Source organism: Cygnus olor, chromosome 3 (assembly GCF_009769625.2).
Source record: "Cygnus olor isolate bCygOlo1 chromosome 3, bCygOlo1.pri.v2, whole genome shotgun sequence".
In the NCBI taxonomy this organism is placed as follows: domain Eukaryota; kingdom Metazoa; phylum Chordata; class Aves; order Anseriformes; family Anatidae; genus Cygnus; species Cygnus olor.
The window spans coordinates 52,667,548-52,685,373 of NC_049171.1; the positions used below are offsets into that span (position 1 = coordinate 52,667,548).

Sequence of the window (17,826 nt, forward strand, 5' to 3'; positions counted from 1 at the left end):
TCTCAAAGGGACTGGTTTGCCCCGAGGAGCCACACAGATCTCTCTGCAGATTATTCAGGCAGCCAAAGGTGAATGGGCTTATAATGGGAACCCTACAAGTGAGATGGTGTGATTTTTAGAAAAGTAGGAGGGTGAGCACAGCCATTCACAGGATGCTTCTGCTGCTCCTGGCAGCTGGGGAAATCCCAGGAGCAGATGAACTGCTGGTGTGATCCCATTACTCTGGGAGAGGTACATCGGAGGATGCAGGGAAATCATTGTATTTCAAATGGAAATGTGTTCCTAGAAACAGTGGGCATGTTTGCTAAGAAAATGAACCAGTGCATTTCATGCTTTAAAAAGGCTTTTATGATATGTATTTCCAAAGCTGCCTAGTTTCCCTGTCCTCAGGTACCTCTGTGCTGCAATATGTTCCTTCGAAGAGCCAGCATCAGCAAGGAAAGAACGGTGCTTAGACAGCAGTGTCATCACAGCTCTTTGTACTCCCTTAAATGAAAGCTTACTCAAGTTTTTAAAATATCATTTATAGTGGATTTCAGTATTAAAGATTTAAATTATTTAGTGACTTGAGCTGAAACTGACCTCATCCAAAGCCGCTGCTTGTGTGCATTGGGCTGTTACATATCTGTATTATAATGTAACAGCAGAATTATGAATCACTCACTTGCCAGCCCTTAAGACCTGACCTTGGCCTCCCTGACTTCATTTTTCAGTGTGCTTGTTATGCCCTGTTATGTACGAGATTTTCAGCTCTCATGCCCCATGTGCGGACCTGAACCCACAAATGATATAATGAAGATCAAGTGGCTGGATTTATTGGACAGTTCTGCTACCCGAGTACAAATATATGGGGTTTTAACTTTGTAATGTGAGCTGCCTGTGGAGGCCCGTAACTGTACATCTGCACATGTGAAATCATTTGTCTTTGAAAATTGAAGAGCCCACATGCTCATGAATTGTGAAATATGTGATGTGGTGTTAACCCACGCTGCTTATAAGAAGCTTCCTTGGGACTGACTCTGGAAAAAATGGATCTGAGATTTACACACATTTATCATGTGAAGCAGCATCCTTTTTTTTTTGGTTTTCAGAGGCACCAGCACAGGTCTGCCATGCTGTCACTGGTGCTGTTGGCTAGGCAGGATCATGAAGGTTGCCAGGAAAATGAGAAGCACAGGGTGATGCCATTCCTTAAAGGACAAAGTGAAATTTGTGTGACAAATGCCACCTGTCACATTACAAAATTGATGAATTACCACTTACTGAATTAGTTTGTCCTCTTCGGTGACTTGCAGAATTATAGCAGAAATATTTCAGTTTGATTTTATAGCTTTATAGATCTTGGGAATGCTAACCTCCTCCCTTTCATTGCTAAAATTGCAGACCTGTAGTTTGAAAGGGACCTCAGTGACTTTTCTATTATGAAGGGATAGTATATAAATATAAATAAGTATTTGAAGAGTGCTGTGATTTCTATTTTGGGGAGGTTTTACTGATCACTGCATGTTTTCCTTTCCCTTTCTTCTCTTGGATTGCTTTGTATTCACTAAGAAAGCAAGAATAGTTTTGGCTGTAGTTCCAAATTGGCTTGTAGCGAGCAGAGCACATCCGATGGCCCATGAGGATCGCCTGGGGGGAAGATGTGGGAGGGAGGGGCTGAATTTCTCATCGTAGCTACTCTCCTCGCCCTCCATCATCCCTGAAGGATTTTGTTTGCCTGTAGGCGTTAACTCTCCCAGTGACAAAAAGAAGCAGTGTTTTTATTGACCTTGACACAGGACCACTTTCCACTTCCCCATTTGCAGGACTCTCTAAACATATGGCTGTGTGCACCACTGCTAGGCTATAGGCTGTTGGACTCTTATAGGTAACCTTCAGGGAAATTTTCCTGGCTGACAACAAAGGGCAGCCTGAAGGGGAGCTGTCTTGATGATGAAGTGCAGTTGTTTTACTGCTCTGCTCAGTTGCACTGGCCACAATTTTTAAAAAGGGGCACCTGATGCATGCAGCCACTTGGAGCAGCATTGAAGGGGCCAGATTCTCAGGAAATCAGAATGAATTTCAGGTTAAAATCCATGCTTTCATTTTTAATATGCAGCCAGTCAAAGGGATCACTTTTGGAAAACGATCTCAGGGATATCTCAGTGGGAATCAGAAAGGAAAGTGGCTCCGTGGATGGACAAGGAGTGCACAGCTTTCCCTTCCTACGGTTATTTCATGGTGGTCTGCGCTGTGCAGGGCTGTGCAGGGTGGCCCAAGGAATGGCTTTGCTCTGGAAGTAAAGTAGTCTGTTACGAGGAGGGACGAAAGGGAAGCCACAGATGTGCTGCTGTTAACAGAGCCAAAAGAACAACAACTGATAAGAGCTGTTGGACGTGGTTATAACAGAAGCAAACTGTTAATCAGAACATAATCCATTTAATCTGAACCAGATTAAAACAAGCAGCAGTTTGCATTGTCTGGTACGCACGTTTAGCCAACATGGGAATGGCCAGAGCTAAAGTGGCTTGGTCACAACAAAACATAACTTAAGGCTAGATTTTCTTCAAACTAGATGTGGACTACGCCAATAGAAATTCACTGATTTCAGTGAAGTTACTCTAAACGGATGGGAGAAGAGCATTTAGCCCCACACTGGAGCAGGCATTGTAGGTAATGCGAGTCCCTGTTGGCTTTCCAGCTCCTGGCTTCTTTTGTGTGCTTTTATTTTGCTGGTTTGAGGAGCAGGAGGTGAAGGATTTTGCAGCATCGATAAAGGTCCTGTGCAGAGGAGTCAAGCAGAAGTGCACAGGAAGAGTAACAGGCTGGTGAGATGGGGAGTCAGTCACCTCAAGGCACAGCAAATGATCAAAACTGCTGTTAGTGACCTGAATACACAGCATGAAATGCACAAGAGTGCTCTTAGGAGGTAGGTAGTCAAGCAGCAAAGTAAGCAGATATCTGGCCAGAGATATTTTGCTAGATAAAAAGTGATTTTGTGCCACAGTGAAGCCGCCCATGTTCTGGCACTCCTATGGCTGGTTCCTGAAAGGCTGAATTACTTTTTCTTTTCTTACAGTGGTTCGTTGTCAGATAAGCGGTTTATATTTACTTCAAATGGTAAGAATAACGCCTTCCTTTTTAGATATTCACATTTCACCTTTTTATTTAAGTACTTTCCTAAAAGTTTTGAAAAGCAATCACAATGTAAAGAATGTTAGATTGTGTCCAGTAAGGATATTTTAGGACAACAATTTTTTAAATTGGCAAGTTGGATAAAAAATTGAGGGGATATGAAGTGAGCTAGAAAGAAAACAGAATAGGAATGGGTCATATGCACATAGATGAGAAACAGAAATAGTATTCTGATGCTACATTTCTAGTGCTAGCATATGAAAAATGGCAATTAGATAATTCTATTTTATGTACTTTAGGTGGCAGAAAATGAAAGCAGTTTTTCTTCAGATATTTATAAGTTCCATCTTCATTATACCAGAACTAAAACATACAGAAGAATGAAAATATATTTACACTGAACTTACACAGAGCTACCTTTGTTTATGAGTTTCAAAGAAGCAAAAGCATCTTTAATCTGTCAAGCTGTTAATTTACATAAAACACAGCAAAGAGGGGGGAAAAGTTCGTGCTCATTCATTCGAGTTATATTTCAGTCATCTTAGATAAAATCATTTACTGTTCCACTGAAAATTGTTGAACATATATAGGCCTTTGAAATTGCCAGGAAATTATTTTAACTTCATTGAAACCATATCACATTGGCCTGTTCTTTCTGAGGAACCTTGATGTGTAGAATTTTGTGGGTTCTTTGGTGGATTTTATAATACATACCTGCAGCTATTACCTTCATGATATCACCTCTTGGCAGCAGTATCAAGGAGCTTCTCTAATGAGTAACTTTCCTAGCCCTCACTGCGGGTGAAAATCGTGAAATATTTACAGTAAAGTGTTCTTTTTGGTACAGTGCCTTCATCTTAAAAATGTTTTGTACAGCAAAATTAGTTAATGCCAAACTCTAAACATAAATATTATGTTTCAGAAGGAAAAAAATAAATAAATATAAGAAGTCTTCACATGAACAACAATAAAAAAATATTCAGAGATTAAAAAACAAAAGGGCAAATTAAAAATAACAGATGTAGTCAGAAGGTGTCGTGTGTGTAGGAGCTGAGTTGGTAAAGGAGAGGGACTCCATCCCAGTACTGCATTATCCACTATAAATCGACTGGCAAACACCACAGTTAATGGACGGCATCAGGTTAGCACCAGATTAGGCAACATCTGACTTGGCTGTTGTGGGCGGTCTTCATATGTTGCTAGCCTAATGTAAAAATATGCTGTGAAAACACACAATGACTGCTTATGTCTGTCTGTGTTGGGACTCCTAGGCTGCAATAAATCTCTCAGTCTGGATGAAGCATTCCTCTCCAAGAGCCAGATCACTGCGTCTTCCTACTGGGAGGAGACCAACGAATTTGGACAACTATTCCAGTGGTCTCCTGACAAGGCTTGGCTTCAAGTCCAGGGACTGGCTTGGGCCTCTAACCACAGCAGTAATCGTGAATGGCTAGAGATAGACTTGGGAGAGAAGAAGAGAATAACAGGTAGATCACACCGATTATTAGAAGCTGGGTTTTCTGCTGGAGAAAGTTGAAAAGCTAATAATGCACTAATGCAATCTTTCTTTCAATAAATGTCATTAAATGCTATGTATCAAGGAATATTGTTTTCATACTAAAGAAATCACAGAAATTCACAAGACTGGTCTTCCTATACTAAGATAGGATTGGACTCACTTTAATGCATGCATGATCTGTAAGGATGCTGTAGGCTCAGAACAAAATATTTACACAGTGACCAGTAGAATCTGGATGTATGGTAAATGATTGCTTAGGATCTGTTGAGAATGCATTTCTTGAATCAATAAGAAAGGTTTCAAAGTCACAGAATTTGAAATAATGGCCCTGGTGAAAGAGATTCCTGTTTTCAACTCCTGGTTTAGTGATAAAAAAGGTAAATTAAAGTTGCTGCTGAAAGTGTAAAGACTGCTGATATGGACCATAATATCAAAACAAATAATTACCATTTTTGGAGTCATTAACTCAGGTTCTGTTTAAAGCTCTGTTTTTTGAAATTCACAGTTCAGTGATGATTTCCATTCTTGCCTCAACTTTTAAACTCAGTGACGACCCTTGAATTCCAAACATAGTCTGAAAAGTAAACTAAGGCTTTGAAGACAAAGGTCTCTGAATTGGTTTTTCTTGTGTGTTTGCATTTGAAAATCTTCCTTTGAGAAGGAAACCTAACTTGAAAATGTCTTCTGCGTTCTGTTACTAGGAATTAAAACCACTGGTTCTGGATCCACTACACTGAATTTTAACTTTTATGTAAAGACGTTTATAATGAACTACAAAAATAACAACTCGAAATGGAGAACTTACAAAGGAATTCTAAGCAATGAAGAAAAGGTAAGAGAAATTGGGAAAAGCACAGAGAAAAAATGTATATGCTGCTTTGACACTGAAAGACAGGCTTTCACTGTCAAGAAAGATTAGGAGTTTCAAACTTGTCTGGACTTGGACAGCCTTCACCAGAGTAATTTACAGCTACGGAGTAGATAGTGAGCTTGTTGAAACAAGGAATCTATCCAGCGCTTGCTGAAGTTGTGAGATATACATACAGAGGCATGTGAGTGTGTGTAGTATTTTTATTTTTAAAAAAGTGTAATTGAAGCTGTACAAGAGGCTATTTGGACAAGTATTTAGCTCAGCTCAGCAGTTGTACTGCATCAGCAAAGCTGAGATTCAGCTTCAGATGCACCAGGATGGTGCAAAACAAAACACAGAAAAGCAAAACAGCCGGCACGGGGAGAAGCACAGCTCTGCTGGTGGAGCTGCACCTGCAGACTGAGCTTCTCTTCGGGTAGTATTGGGGACTGCCCCACTTCCTACCCCCCACAGGCATGACTCTTCTGACAAAAGTCTGTAGGAACCAATGTAACTGCACTTAAAATAAATGCTCATAAACCAAAAAAACCTGTACACACAACAGCTGTCAGACTCTGAATGATTTCAACAATGAACTGATAAAAGCAGTGCAACTGGCTCCTGCAAGCAGCGGGTGTGCTGCACGAGTCGGTATGCAAACACGTTTCTGTGAAAAATTCATGTTCCAAAAGCCCCTCTGCTCCCACATTTCCAGATCTTCACTAATCCTTTCTGGGGGAGCTCAGCTTGTTCCAGGGTAAGGCTTTACCTGGTCCTCACTCTTGACTATAGTTTTTAGAAACTTGTGAGACCTGTGAGAACAGGTGAGATTTCCAATAGCTTTGGTGAGATTTCCAATAGCTCTGATTTTCTTAGCTTGTACAGAAAGGAATGTCACTGCACAATGTTAATTGGCTTAAGATTTTTTAAGTGATAAATGTTAAACTTAGGGGATGTTGCCCCAAAAACTGAAAAGTCAACCTAGTAACAGGTGAATTTTGTGAAGGCTAGCCATTTAAAATCTGCTGTTTTGCAGTTTTCCACTGTTAATTGTTATTTACAAATAAAATTATGAAAGTATTATTATATATGATGTGTTTCAGCTACGGAGCATGACAAAACCTGTCCCACCTGAACCCTGTGTGGCCTGCTGTCTTATCTAAGATATGCTGAGCTTGCTTCCCTATCTGATCAGGCTCTTAAATTCTCATAGGCCATGCCGAAACATCTCCAAGAACTAATTTTGCAAGGGCTACTGTTCTGTATGCAGGCTGAACTGATCCTGGGAAACACTGTATAATACAGAAAGAAAGAGATACAGCTACATAGTTAATAGTCAGTCTTCAGTCTTGGTACAGAAAGCTGAGGAATTTACTAAAATGTCTAAAAATATTTCACTTTAAATAAATAAATACTTTGGTTGGGTTATTTTTCTTTTTACATTTGTATCCCCCATTGCCCAAGGAAGGGCACTGCAGTGCTATTAAATAAAAAATGATAGCATTATACCAGCATACTTTAACTAGAAATTACACAGAATTGAAAAGAATGATAATCTTTCTTCCTCAAGTTAATAGGAAAATGTGATCATCTGTCAGAACTAAAAAGACTGTTTCTTTTCAGATCTCCCATTTCCAAAAGTCTTGTGGCTACACCCCAGATGATCGATATACTTGGTTTTGGATAATGAAAATGATTGAAGGTAGAAGTCAGGAGCATTTTTGAGAAAGACGTTTAAAACACAGCAAATAACCTGCTTGCATTTTGTTGCAGATATTCCAAGGCAACTCCAATTCTGGTGACATCGTACGTAATAATTTCATCCCCCCGATAGTGGCCCGCTATGTGCGGATCATCCCTCAGACTTGGAACCAACGCATAGCACTGAAGCTTGAGCTGATCGGCTGTCGAATAATGCAAGGTATGGGGTAAGCAGTGCTTCCCAGGCACAGTGCCCCAAAAGTGTGCTGTGCTACCACGACACAACTGATCCTCTGCTCTCTGTTGCAGTGAACAGTTCATTTACGCATTCAATGTGGCAAAAAACAAGTCAGAGCACCGAAACCTCCCTTGGAAAAGAAGACAGAACTGTTACAGAGCCCATCCCATCAGAAGAAACCAATTTAGGTAATGCTACCCATCACTACATTTTCTCTACGATACATCATGTCTTCATCCCAGCCTGAGTAAACTTTAAACTTTCCCACAAATCAAAACTTTTACTTTCCCTTCAGACTTTTTAAAAGATTAACTACTGAGAGAATAGGGAGGAACATGGCTTGTTTTTGTCTTGAGGCACAGAAAGAAATTGAAAGCCTTAATTTCCTTGATGTGGGAAATATCATGCTTTCTTTTCCCTGTCATGTTGGTTATTTGCCGTGCTTGGTAGGCTCAGTGGACTATGCTGAGCAGTCATTAGCATTTTTGGAGGAGCTCTCGTCTTCTTCACTCTCTCCCTCTATTTTCTAATTTTTGTAATATACGAGACAGTGGTCTCACAAAAGTGTTACCTTAACTCCTCCCAGATCAACCATAACTCCTCCCAGAGCAGGTCCCCAGCACCAAGCACTGTACAGTAGTGCACAATTGTGTAATTGAACATTTTTTCATAATGCTTATGTTCATGGGTCTCAGACAAGCTACATTCTCACACCTCTCCCTCAGTGTCTTAATTTGCAATCTTTATCCGTTAACGTTGTGGAGGTAGTTCCTTAGATCTTAATAAAGCAAACAAATAAAATTTGTTGTTTAGACTATCTGGTGGATCCATAGCCAGGCAGGAATTGAGACCCACCACACCAAACACTGCTACCCGTTAGGTAGCTGATGGTTGTAGCGCTCTCTCTCTCTGAACAAACTGGTTGAAAGAAGTGATCACCGCAAGAAAAAAGATTTGAAACTTCATTTCTCTTGCCAAGAAAAAGCTCAGTTCATCTGTTAAGTGATATGGGTAAACTGTATCCATCTTCACTGGAAAAGGGATCTTTAGAGATTTTATCTGCTAAATCGTAAATACCCTGTGGACATGTGCACTGCCTTATTCTCAAAGCCTTGTAAGTGTCTGCAGGAAGAGCGAAATGCACTCTCCTGACACAAAAGCCACCCCACAGATAATTCCCAAATCCCTGCTCTAAACCATTTTTGTTTAACACGAGCAAAACATTTTTCCCTATCTCCAGTCTTGGAAATCTTTGAACTATTTTGACTGAAATGTTTCAACCAGTTCAGCGGGAGCCAGATACTTGGCATAGAAAATTGCAGCTTTATTTAGCAGCTTCATAAGCAACTGAAAACTGTGTTGCTGTAAGGGGCCTTTTAAAAAAGTTACCTAGCATGTAATAAGAAAGAGCTGCTCTTTTTAAGGATGCGTATAGATAGTAAACCAAGTGTCAGCCTTGAGAAATGCATTTAACTTTTCTGCCTCAGCACTGTTCCACATATGTACATGGCAACTGAGGATGGCTGAGGAGCAGTTTTGCAGTTTTATGATTTTACATCTTCATGCCCTCTCGCAAGGAGCATTCCTGCAAGATTATCTGCCTTTTGCTGTATTCTGTGCAGTAAAAAATATCTAGCTTCAGAGTAATTTGCCTTTTTAACTTTTATCCATTTATTTCTTCATGCAGGCTTAAAGCTTACAGCTATAATTGTCCCAATCCTCATAGTGCTGTGTCTGTTCCTGTTCTCTGGAATTTGTATCTGTGCAGCCCTACGAAAGTAAGATACTGTCTTTTGTCATTGGAGGTATTTGTGGCTACCTAGCTGGTGCTTCCGACTACATGCCCTCTTTCCAGAGCCTCTTTACCAGGAAACTGGAAATTGATATCTTTTGGAAGTCTTCCTTCCAAATAGAACTCACGCTGTGTCTCTGTAAATTGTACTTCTCAATCAGCCCCCAGTCAGACGAAACCAAAGGTGAACTAAATCACAACTGCACCCCCCAATTTACAGTCAATGCAACTGGCTGGTCCCTTCAGCCTACGTATACCCACAAGTGCTAAGATGTAGTGAAGTCAAAGATGGAACAGTTTGCACACCGAACCAGAGAAAAAAAAATCAGTAAGGGGAACATTAGAGCTATCTGAAGCATTTTCCCTCATTTCTCTCCTGTTGTGTTTCTGCTTCCTGGTCACTGAGGGCACTTAACCGTGCAGGCTGAAATTGCAGCCGATCTATAAGGAGTTGCACACATACACTGAGATAAGCAGATAAAACTAAGCCACTTCATTTCACAAGTCAGCAGATTGGAAGAAGCATTGCTAGCTTTGGGTCCCACTAGCTGTCCTTTCCTACAAACCTGCCTTCGAATGCAGAACAGGGAAAATGCATCTGTCAGCAGGTAGGGATTTGGAAGTATAAGCAAAGCTCCAGCGATGCTGCTTCCTCCCTAGCAGCACTCAGCTCTGCCCTGAATTTCCAGTAAAATCTACAAACTAGTCAAAGAATTCAGAAGAGCAGACCCCAAATATAACCTAGAGTGACAGATAAGGACATGCACACATCAGCTCAACGAGTGCCAGACAGAAGGAACTTGAACAGCAGCACTCAGGACGTACGTACAGATGGGGAAATAACTGAGCGTCAAAATCCTGGTTTGCATGCCTTGCAGTCTAATAAACGCCATCCTCCAGAAACTAAAAGCGAACAGTTGTTCTCAGCTGCTAAACACAGATTCTCTGCTGAAGCAAAGGAGTGAAGATGAAATGCTGTGAGTGCAGAAGTTTATAAATGCTTTCCTCTTCTCGCAGGCAAGAAGCCAAAGGACTTTCTTATGGATTTTCCAATGCTCAGAAATCAGGTTAGTGGAGAATGGCGAGCTTTGCCCTGTTCTGTCGTGTCTGCCAGGTCAATGGGAAGGGTTTTATGCAATTACACGTGAAATGCTTCTCAAAGAACAGCCGCGTTTCCTCATTCAAATTCACTATTTCATACGAGGGAAATGGCAAACGATAGTCCCACTTGTGTCATCCTAGCACAGTGCCCAGAGAAACAATGTAATTTGGTTTCTATGACAGAAAGGCAATTAGCAAAAGATCTATTATACAAAGCGCATAAATTAGCATATAAGAGTGCTCCCAGGTGCCCTCCCTTTCCTTCCCTCCTCCAAAACACCTATTTTGCAGAAAATTGCTGCTTTCCTCTTTTTCCCCACAGCAGAGGGGATTGCTGTTCTCCAAGAGAGCAAGGGCTAATAAATTTTTTATGGCTTTAGTGTTTCCATCTTGCTGCCCTCCCTGATTGGGACTGTATTTACGAAGCCTATCAAAACTGATCTGTACTTCACATGTAAAATCAGAGCAGAAAATTGGCTTGAGGACTCTGCTTTAGGAGATGCCTGCAAAACCCTGGTGAAGTAACATACTTTGTCTTGCTCAGTTATGCTTTCTAGGGCAGGGTCTCTTCTCAGCCTGGAAGTTGGGGTTTAGCTGTTTTTCCTGGTGGGCCAACTCTGCAGAGGAATATCCTTCTGAATCTTAGCTTTCCATAAAGAAAAGAAACCACTAAGCCATTCGCGTGTCTCTTGACACATTTCTTGCAACAGCTCAGCTCCAAAATTTCATCCCTCGGCAGGTGCTGACGACAGGGAAAGGGACTCTGTTACCCATTTCAGCTCACCCTCATTAGAAAATTAATTTGTACTTAACATCATATCTGCTAATATGATTTTTCAAGGTCACATCATAATCCTTTCTCACTTGCTAATGAGGACAAATCCCATGAAATTGAAGATAGCCTCTTACCCACTCAGTTCATTTGTAGATTATGTGCTCCGTAAATCAAGCTCCTAAACACTGTGAACCAGGCTTGGGACTTAGCAAGCTGGGAGCTGACCCCACCTCTCCATAAACCTCACATCACCTCCATAAACCTCACGTTACAGGCACCAGGCAAGGAACTGACACTGTGGATGTTCTCTCTTCTGCCTCACGAGGATGTTGTGAGAACAAATTAATTGATAGGTGCAGGTGATGAGGTATCAAGTAAACAGAAGCTATACCATGCTACTGAGGGGAAAAAAAAAAAGTCAAGCATTATTTTTTCTACATAAATGATGCAGCTGTTTAAAGCTTGTATTTTATTGATACACCTTGTTAAGATATAAATATAGGCACCTACAGAGTTTAAGCCCTTCTTGACAAGAAAGACAAATGAGAAAAATCCTCTATATAGCTTAATTTTTACTTGAAAATCTCAGCTGATAATTCACTTTGTCACCCTGCAAATTTAGGGGGCTTTTTTTTTTTTTTTTTTGACAGCAATGAGTACAACAACAATTTAACTTTCTGATAAGCCTTCTGATTTTAAGCATTTAACTTTCTGATGTCTTCTATTTTTATTTCTTTATCACAGGTTGTTGGAAACAAATCAAGCAGCCCTTCACCCGACATCAGTCGACTGAATTTACCATTAGCTATAGTAATGAGAAGGAGACACCGCAAAAACTAGATCTGGTCACAAGTGACATGGCAGGTAACAGTTGCTCCCCCTCTGATACACTCACTTTATTTTGTGCACAGAGCAGCTAACAAGGAGCTACAGACCAGCAATATTAGAAGCTCCAATCTTCACGAAAGCTGAGGCCAAGGAACAGATTTATCTCTTCTTACCCCAGACATATAGTGAAGCAGCACTGGGGGGGAACACTAGCTGAAACTTCTCTTTTATAGGATTTTTTTTCTTGTAGGTTTTGGCAAAAAAATCCCTCACTCTGAAATACTTACAATTCAAGGTAAGCGTGGAAGGCACTCAGGCAGAGATGCAGTGCAAGAGTGTGCAGAGTAGTTTGACTTTGCTGACTAATTTCTACGTTTCTGCTTAAACTCAAACATCTCTGGCAGCGGTACAAAATATAATGCCTCTTGCTGCTGATCAAATAGAAAAATTGCTTAGTTGGTTTGTGGTGGGATTTCACTCCCAGCTGGACGTCGTGCTGAGATATGTGTGCAGCGGTCCTGGTGCCTGAACTAGTTTGGAGATGAGGCCTCCTGAAGTAGCAGTGGGTAGATGAGGGAGCAGAAAAGAACACCACAGTGCTCCTCTCCTGTTCTGCCTTGGCTCCAGGTCACTCAGGTCACTGTCTGGATAGAGCAGATCCCTGCATCAGTACTATTTGTATCGCAAACGGGTGGGTTTTTAACTCATCCTCTTAGCACATCTTATCCCTGACTGTTTTTCTCTGTCTGGAAAGGCTAGGCCAACCAGCCATTTTATGATAGCAGTCATCAGCAATCTTCCTGAAAAATTAATTTTCTGTTTCCAGCCTTCAGACATTAGGAATTTCTTAGGATTTCTCCAGTGTGTTTCTCAGAGAGAAATGCATTAAAAGAAAAAAAAAAAAAAAAAAGAATGATCATTGTAATTCCATATGGTGCTACCCCTGGATATCTGTCAAAGACAGTTTGAGTGCTTTACAGAAACTTTCAGTATAAATATGCAGAGACCTAAAAAGCAGTTTTATTTCATGAACGAAAGGGTGTGAGCAAAGGTTCCTTATAACTCATGGTTATCCAGCTACCCTGGCTGTGTGCAGGGAGTCTCTGCTCTCCCCAGCCTTTCCTCCTGCAGTGTGAAAATTCATACCTCTCCTTCTGTCCTGACAGCTCCCAAGGCTTTGCATTTCACCTACAGCCGCCTTAAAAATAAGAAACACGAAATAAAAACTGTGAGCACAGCCCAGAAATGCACAGCAAATGCTATTTCCTAATTAAATTGCAGAGGGCACGCAAAACTTGCATGTAGGGCACCATCCCACATGAAGTTCTTCCCCTCGAAATTCCCTGCTGTTTGCTGCTTCTCATGGCAGCCCAGAGCAAGTGGGGACGCTTCTTGCTGAGCGAGTGAGATTACTCAGAGTAGCAGCAGCAATGCTGGCGAGAGCTGCATCACTTAGTGACATATCCTAACACCTTCACCCTACATGCTGAAGTTTGGGAAGTAGCCAGGAACTGCCAGAAAAATCTTTCACAGGACATATGGGATTGAATTTGACGCTCATGTCAGATGAACTATGATGCCAAAACAGAAACTGAGCTAACTTTCTTCACGCCTGCGCCAAAATACAATACTTTATCAGTGTCACTTACTGGAGCTGTTCAGGCCACCGTATCTATCAGGAAGCGATTTTCACTAGCACCAAAGTGAAAAAGTTAGAAGGTTGAATTTCCTCGTGACAATTTTCCGTGATGTTTTGAAAACCTGGTTAGCTCAGATCTTTCTCCTACACGGTAGCCTGGTATCCTCTGACTAGAGGTGTGAATATGCACTTCATGAGGAGGCTGCATTCCCTGGATCTCACTTTGTGTTCCTGCTCAGGTCCTTTCCCCGTGGCCAGTGCAGTTCTGCCCTCTCGGTGGGGTTAACCATCCCGTTCCCCCGGCCACGCCACTCCTGTTGCTCGCCTTATGGCTTGCCCCCCTCGTGCGCACGCTTCAGCTCTGATCTGACTTCACACATTTCACACTTCCCTTGACTCTCTTGGCTGCCATTCCGCCTAACTTTATCTTTCCTGTCAGTCAGCTACTGTGAGATTCCTTTTAAATAGAGCCGGCACTTGTGCTCGTTAAGAATCCTCCAGGCATCTTAATTATTCCCAAAGTGGAACGAACGCGTGCTTTGAGAACTTCTCCTTCGTGGAACTTCGTGCAAAGTCCTCTCTCTGGCTTGCTGGTGATATTTTGTTAACTTCTGTCTTTTTTTAGGGTTTTGGAGTATACTCCAGAAACGATGATAATGTATTTGGGGGGGGTAGGTGGGGAAAGGCAGGCAGGGAGAGAGGCAAGGGCTGGCAGATTGAAGCTCCTCTGCAGAGCAGCTTCTGCCAAGCTCTGCAGTGCTTGGGCTCTGAAGGAGATTACAGAGACAGACCTGGGGCACCATTTCCTCACATCTCTGATAATCACAGATTCAATATAATAACCATTTTCTGCCATCTACTACGTAAAATAATCCACCTATGTACTATTGAGCAGCTCATACTTCTTTTTAGATTATCAGCAGCCTCTCATGATTGGAACTGGAACAGTAACACGGAAAGGATCTACTTTCAGACCCATGGACACTGAAGAGGAGGGAAGGAGGGGGAGTGCAGAGTTTGAAAACCACTACCACTGTCCGCTCAGAGCTAACCGGCACGAATACGCGCTGCCCCTGACCAGCCAAGAACCTGAATATGCCACCCCGATCATAGAGCGGCACGTCACCAGAGAAAATAATTTCCCCTCTGAAAACGGCTACAACGTACCTGTAATCTCGTCGCAGAAGCATTCCCTCTCTGCCGGCAGTTTCTCTAGCTCATGCAAAACCGATACAAGGAACGGAGACTATCAGACACCCCAGAGCGTAATAAACTATGATAAACCTAAAGTTAACAGTATTCTGACCTCCGTGAGCTACAGTACGGACTACCAGAAACCTCAGACGATTTCGCTAGGGAGCGAGGGTTACTCAACCCCCAGAGACTGCCTAAAACCAATAAGCCAGACAGCAATGACAGCTCTCTTGTGATGTGCTGAGCAAGAGAGACGTGGTGCACAGGAATGTCACTGCACAGCTTCCGAAGTGAAGACAGAGTTTTAAAGGATTCTGCTGTGGAAGGCAGAAGGCAAACAAACCCTGTGTACATAATATTGCAGTCTTGCTGGGTTCTGACATCTGAAGAAAGCATATGCTGTTTATCACTGTTTATAGCAAGAGAGATGTTATCAGTGAAGACTGTATATCTTATTTTCTTTAACTGATCTCAGTGCTCCGTTTGCAATGTGTGCAATTTGTACATAGCTTTTATTTAAGGAGAATTTCTTAAGTTTCCTTTTCACCTGTGGAATTGAAAGGAGAAAAAAAAAACATTACTGCAGAAATGCCTGTTCAAGAAAAAAAAAAACTCTTTCTCCCTCTATTTCATATGCGGTTGTACTGACAGCTGTATATGGTGTATCTTAAGGTTGTGTATCTTAAGGTTGTTGTATCTTGAGGTTGTGGTGCTTCAGTTTCTTTCCTATGAAAACTGAAGATAGGGCATCACTATAGTTCTTGGGAGGGTAGAAGTAAAACTACTTGAAGCATGAAGTGCACAAGAGAAGGCAGCTGAGCATTTAAATATCATGTTCAATCTCACCTGCCCAGCTGCTTTTTAGCAGCAGTTGTTAGATGCTTGAATTTGATCTAGTATATGAGCTGAGCCTAACTTGCTATTCATGTCAAAAACAGGTAGAAAAGTGGAACCAGCATTGGATTCAAGCCATGGTGATCACTTTGAGACACATCTGCAATAAAAAAAAATAACAACACCTGCCAATATGTTTTTTCAAGAAATGTGTGTGGAAACAAAATGTGAATTTACAGCTAAGAATTAAATCCTGTTCAAGCCCTAGCTGATGCTGTTGCTGCTAAACTATAAGGAAACTCATTCCTTGACACAAAGCAGCATAGCTTCTGAACTCTTAATTACTCCACTGGGTATTTTTCTGTCTTACAAATTTAGTGTAACATTTCCATTTGAAATATTTAGTCAAAGTAAAACACAGCGTGTGTATGGCTTACTGTTGCATTTAAATTTGCAAGACAGCAGATCGGCACAGTTGTTTTCAAATAGTTTTTCTTTTGCAGCAGATGTTATCATGAATTCTGTTTTTGGACAAACTTGAAAAAGCTTGGGGATGGGTGCAATGTATTGCACAGTAGTTGGCTCCTCTTTCAGCAGAGGTGTCATTGAAGCTAAACAGCTTCAGTGGTGACTGGGACCACCCGCTGCCCTTCTACTTGCAGCACTTGGAGCCTTACCTTAACTTCGAAAGTGTGTCCTAAAATATCAAGAAGTGATATACTTCTGGGAAGGAAGAACGGTGGTATATTTAAGGCACAGGGCTAGGAAATTAGACCACTAAAACGTGAGCGCTGGGAAAGTCACCGTTTCAAGGCCCTCTGTTTTCTTACATGTAAACGGGATTGTTTGCAAAGGATGCAGCAAAGATTTGCTGTTTGCTCATAAAGTGTTTTCAGATCCTGGGATGGAAAGTGCTGTAAGAATACAGAACAGCTGTACTGACACTACATACAAATCTTGCTAACTCATGCCATATCTGACCTTAAGAAAAGCTCTTAGTGGGTTCTTCATGTATGCTTGTTTCGTGGCCTCAGTGGTGCAGTTCTGTCACGCCGATGCACAGTGCATGCAATTCCTGTGCAAAGAAGAAAGAGTCGAGCTAACCTTGTAGTCCTCCTGTGTTCACTGTCAATACAGTTTCTGTGAAATGTATAAAACACCTCAGGTTCTGAAGCGAAGCAGCAGCAGCCTGTTTGTTAGACCGAGCTGGGCGGTGTTGTTTACCTTCTGTTGTTTACATGTCTATGTAAATAAAGCACACTGGTATTTGTAAATCAGTCACACAGGCCTGGTACTTAACTTGGTGACTTTATCATCACTGCACACCCACTCTTGTCACATATCCTGCGGGGTGAGAAATAAGTGTTCCTTACTCCCTGCAAAAGTGCCAGTTGCGAGGCTGCAATTTACGTTCTCAGTATGACAGGCTAAAAAAAGATTATCTTGGTGCCCCATTTAGCCTGGCTTCTCTGTCCATAATCTCTAGAGAAGAAGAGCCCACGAACAAACTTCTGCGCCCAACCCTGCTGCTGGAAGCACATAACAGGAGAGGATGAGGATGCCCCCCCCCCAGTGAGCCTGTAACCAATACTCCTCCCACACAGCTAATTAGCCTGACTTGTCACTTCACAAACAAGCAGAGCTCAGTAATTGGAGCTATTCCCCACCTAATGAGGCATCAACATAATGCAGCAGTGCATCAGCAGTGCATCAGCAGCAGGCAATCGATGCCATGGCTTGTATTATAATAACCTTTTGGCATGCCTCTGCTACATGTGTTCTGCATCTGCGGCATGCTACAAGTGTCATACTGTCATTTTCCCCCTCAGCCTGGGAAACAGTTTTTGGTGACCCTAGCAGCAGATATGCACATAATTTCCTACCTGTGTAGTCTCTCCATTCTGATGGTGGTGGAGATACTAAACCCTGATGTAGGAAGGAAAGGCACTGCCCGAATCTCCCAGCAGTGGTGGCTCGTCCTCATGCTCTGCCTCAGAATGGCTCCTCCGGCTTGTCCGCCTCAGCCTGTTTTCACAGCCAAAACCAGCTGCAGCTATAACACAGTCAGACTTAGCAAACGCCACATAATTAAAAATCTTCCTTCCACAACGAAGGTTAGAACAGGCCCTGTTTCAAAACATTAACACAGTAGGAAGGGCTGCATTTGCACTGGGTCTCCCTCCAATGTCGCTAGAGATTGTGGCAGAGCAGAGTCTAGCCTCTTTATGAGACTGACCATCT

At 42.0% G+C, this 17,826-nt stretch overlaps 1 protein-coding gene across 4 annotated transcripts in view; it reads left to right on the forward strand.

Moving 5' to 3' along the window:
- The window catches only part of DCBLD1 (discoidin, CUB and LCCL domain containing 1), a 48,696-nt gene extending 31,834 nt beyond the window's left edge, over positions 1-16,862 (forward strand). The window contains exons 7-16 of one of the 4 annotated variants that reach the window (XM_040552927.1): positions 3,059-3,099; positions 4,386-4,601; positions 5,335-5,465; positions 7,257-7,404; positions 7,494-7,610; positions 9,110-9,200; positions 10,232-10,281; positions 11,835-11,954; positions 12,169-12,213; positions 14,470-16,862. In XM_040552927.1, the coding sequence (XP_040408861.1) occupies positions 3,059-3,099; positions 4,386-4,601; positions 5,335-5,465; positions 7,257-7,404; positions 7,494-7,610; positions 9,110-9,200; positions 10,232-10,281; positions 11,835-11,954; positions 12,169-12,213; positions 14,470-14,987 (1,477 nt within the window). In that variant the 3' untranslated portion in view covers positions 14,988-16,862. The remainder of the gene's footprint in view (positions 1-3,058; positions 3,100-4,385; positions 4,602-5,334; positions 5,466-7,256; positions 7,405-7,493; positions 7,611-9,109; positions 9,201-10,231; positions 10,282-11,834; positions 11,955-12,168; positions 12,214-14,469) is intronic. The other 3 variants (XR_005818524.1, XM_040552928.1, XM_040552929.1) reach the window with 3 other exon arrangements.
- The last annotated feature ends 964 nt before the right edge of the window (positions 16,863-17,826 follow it).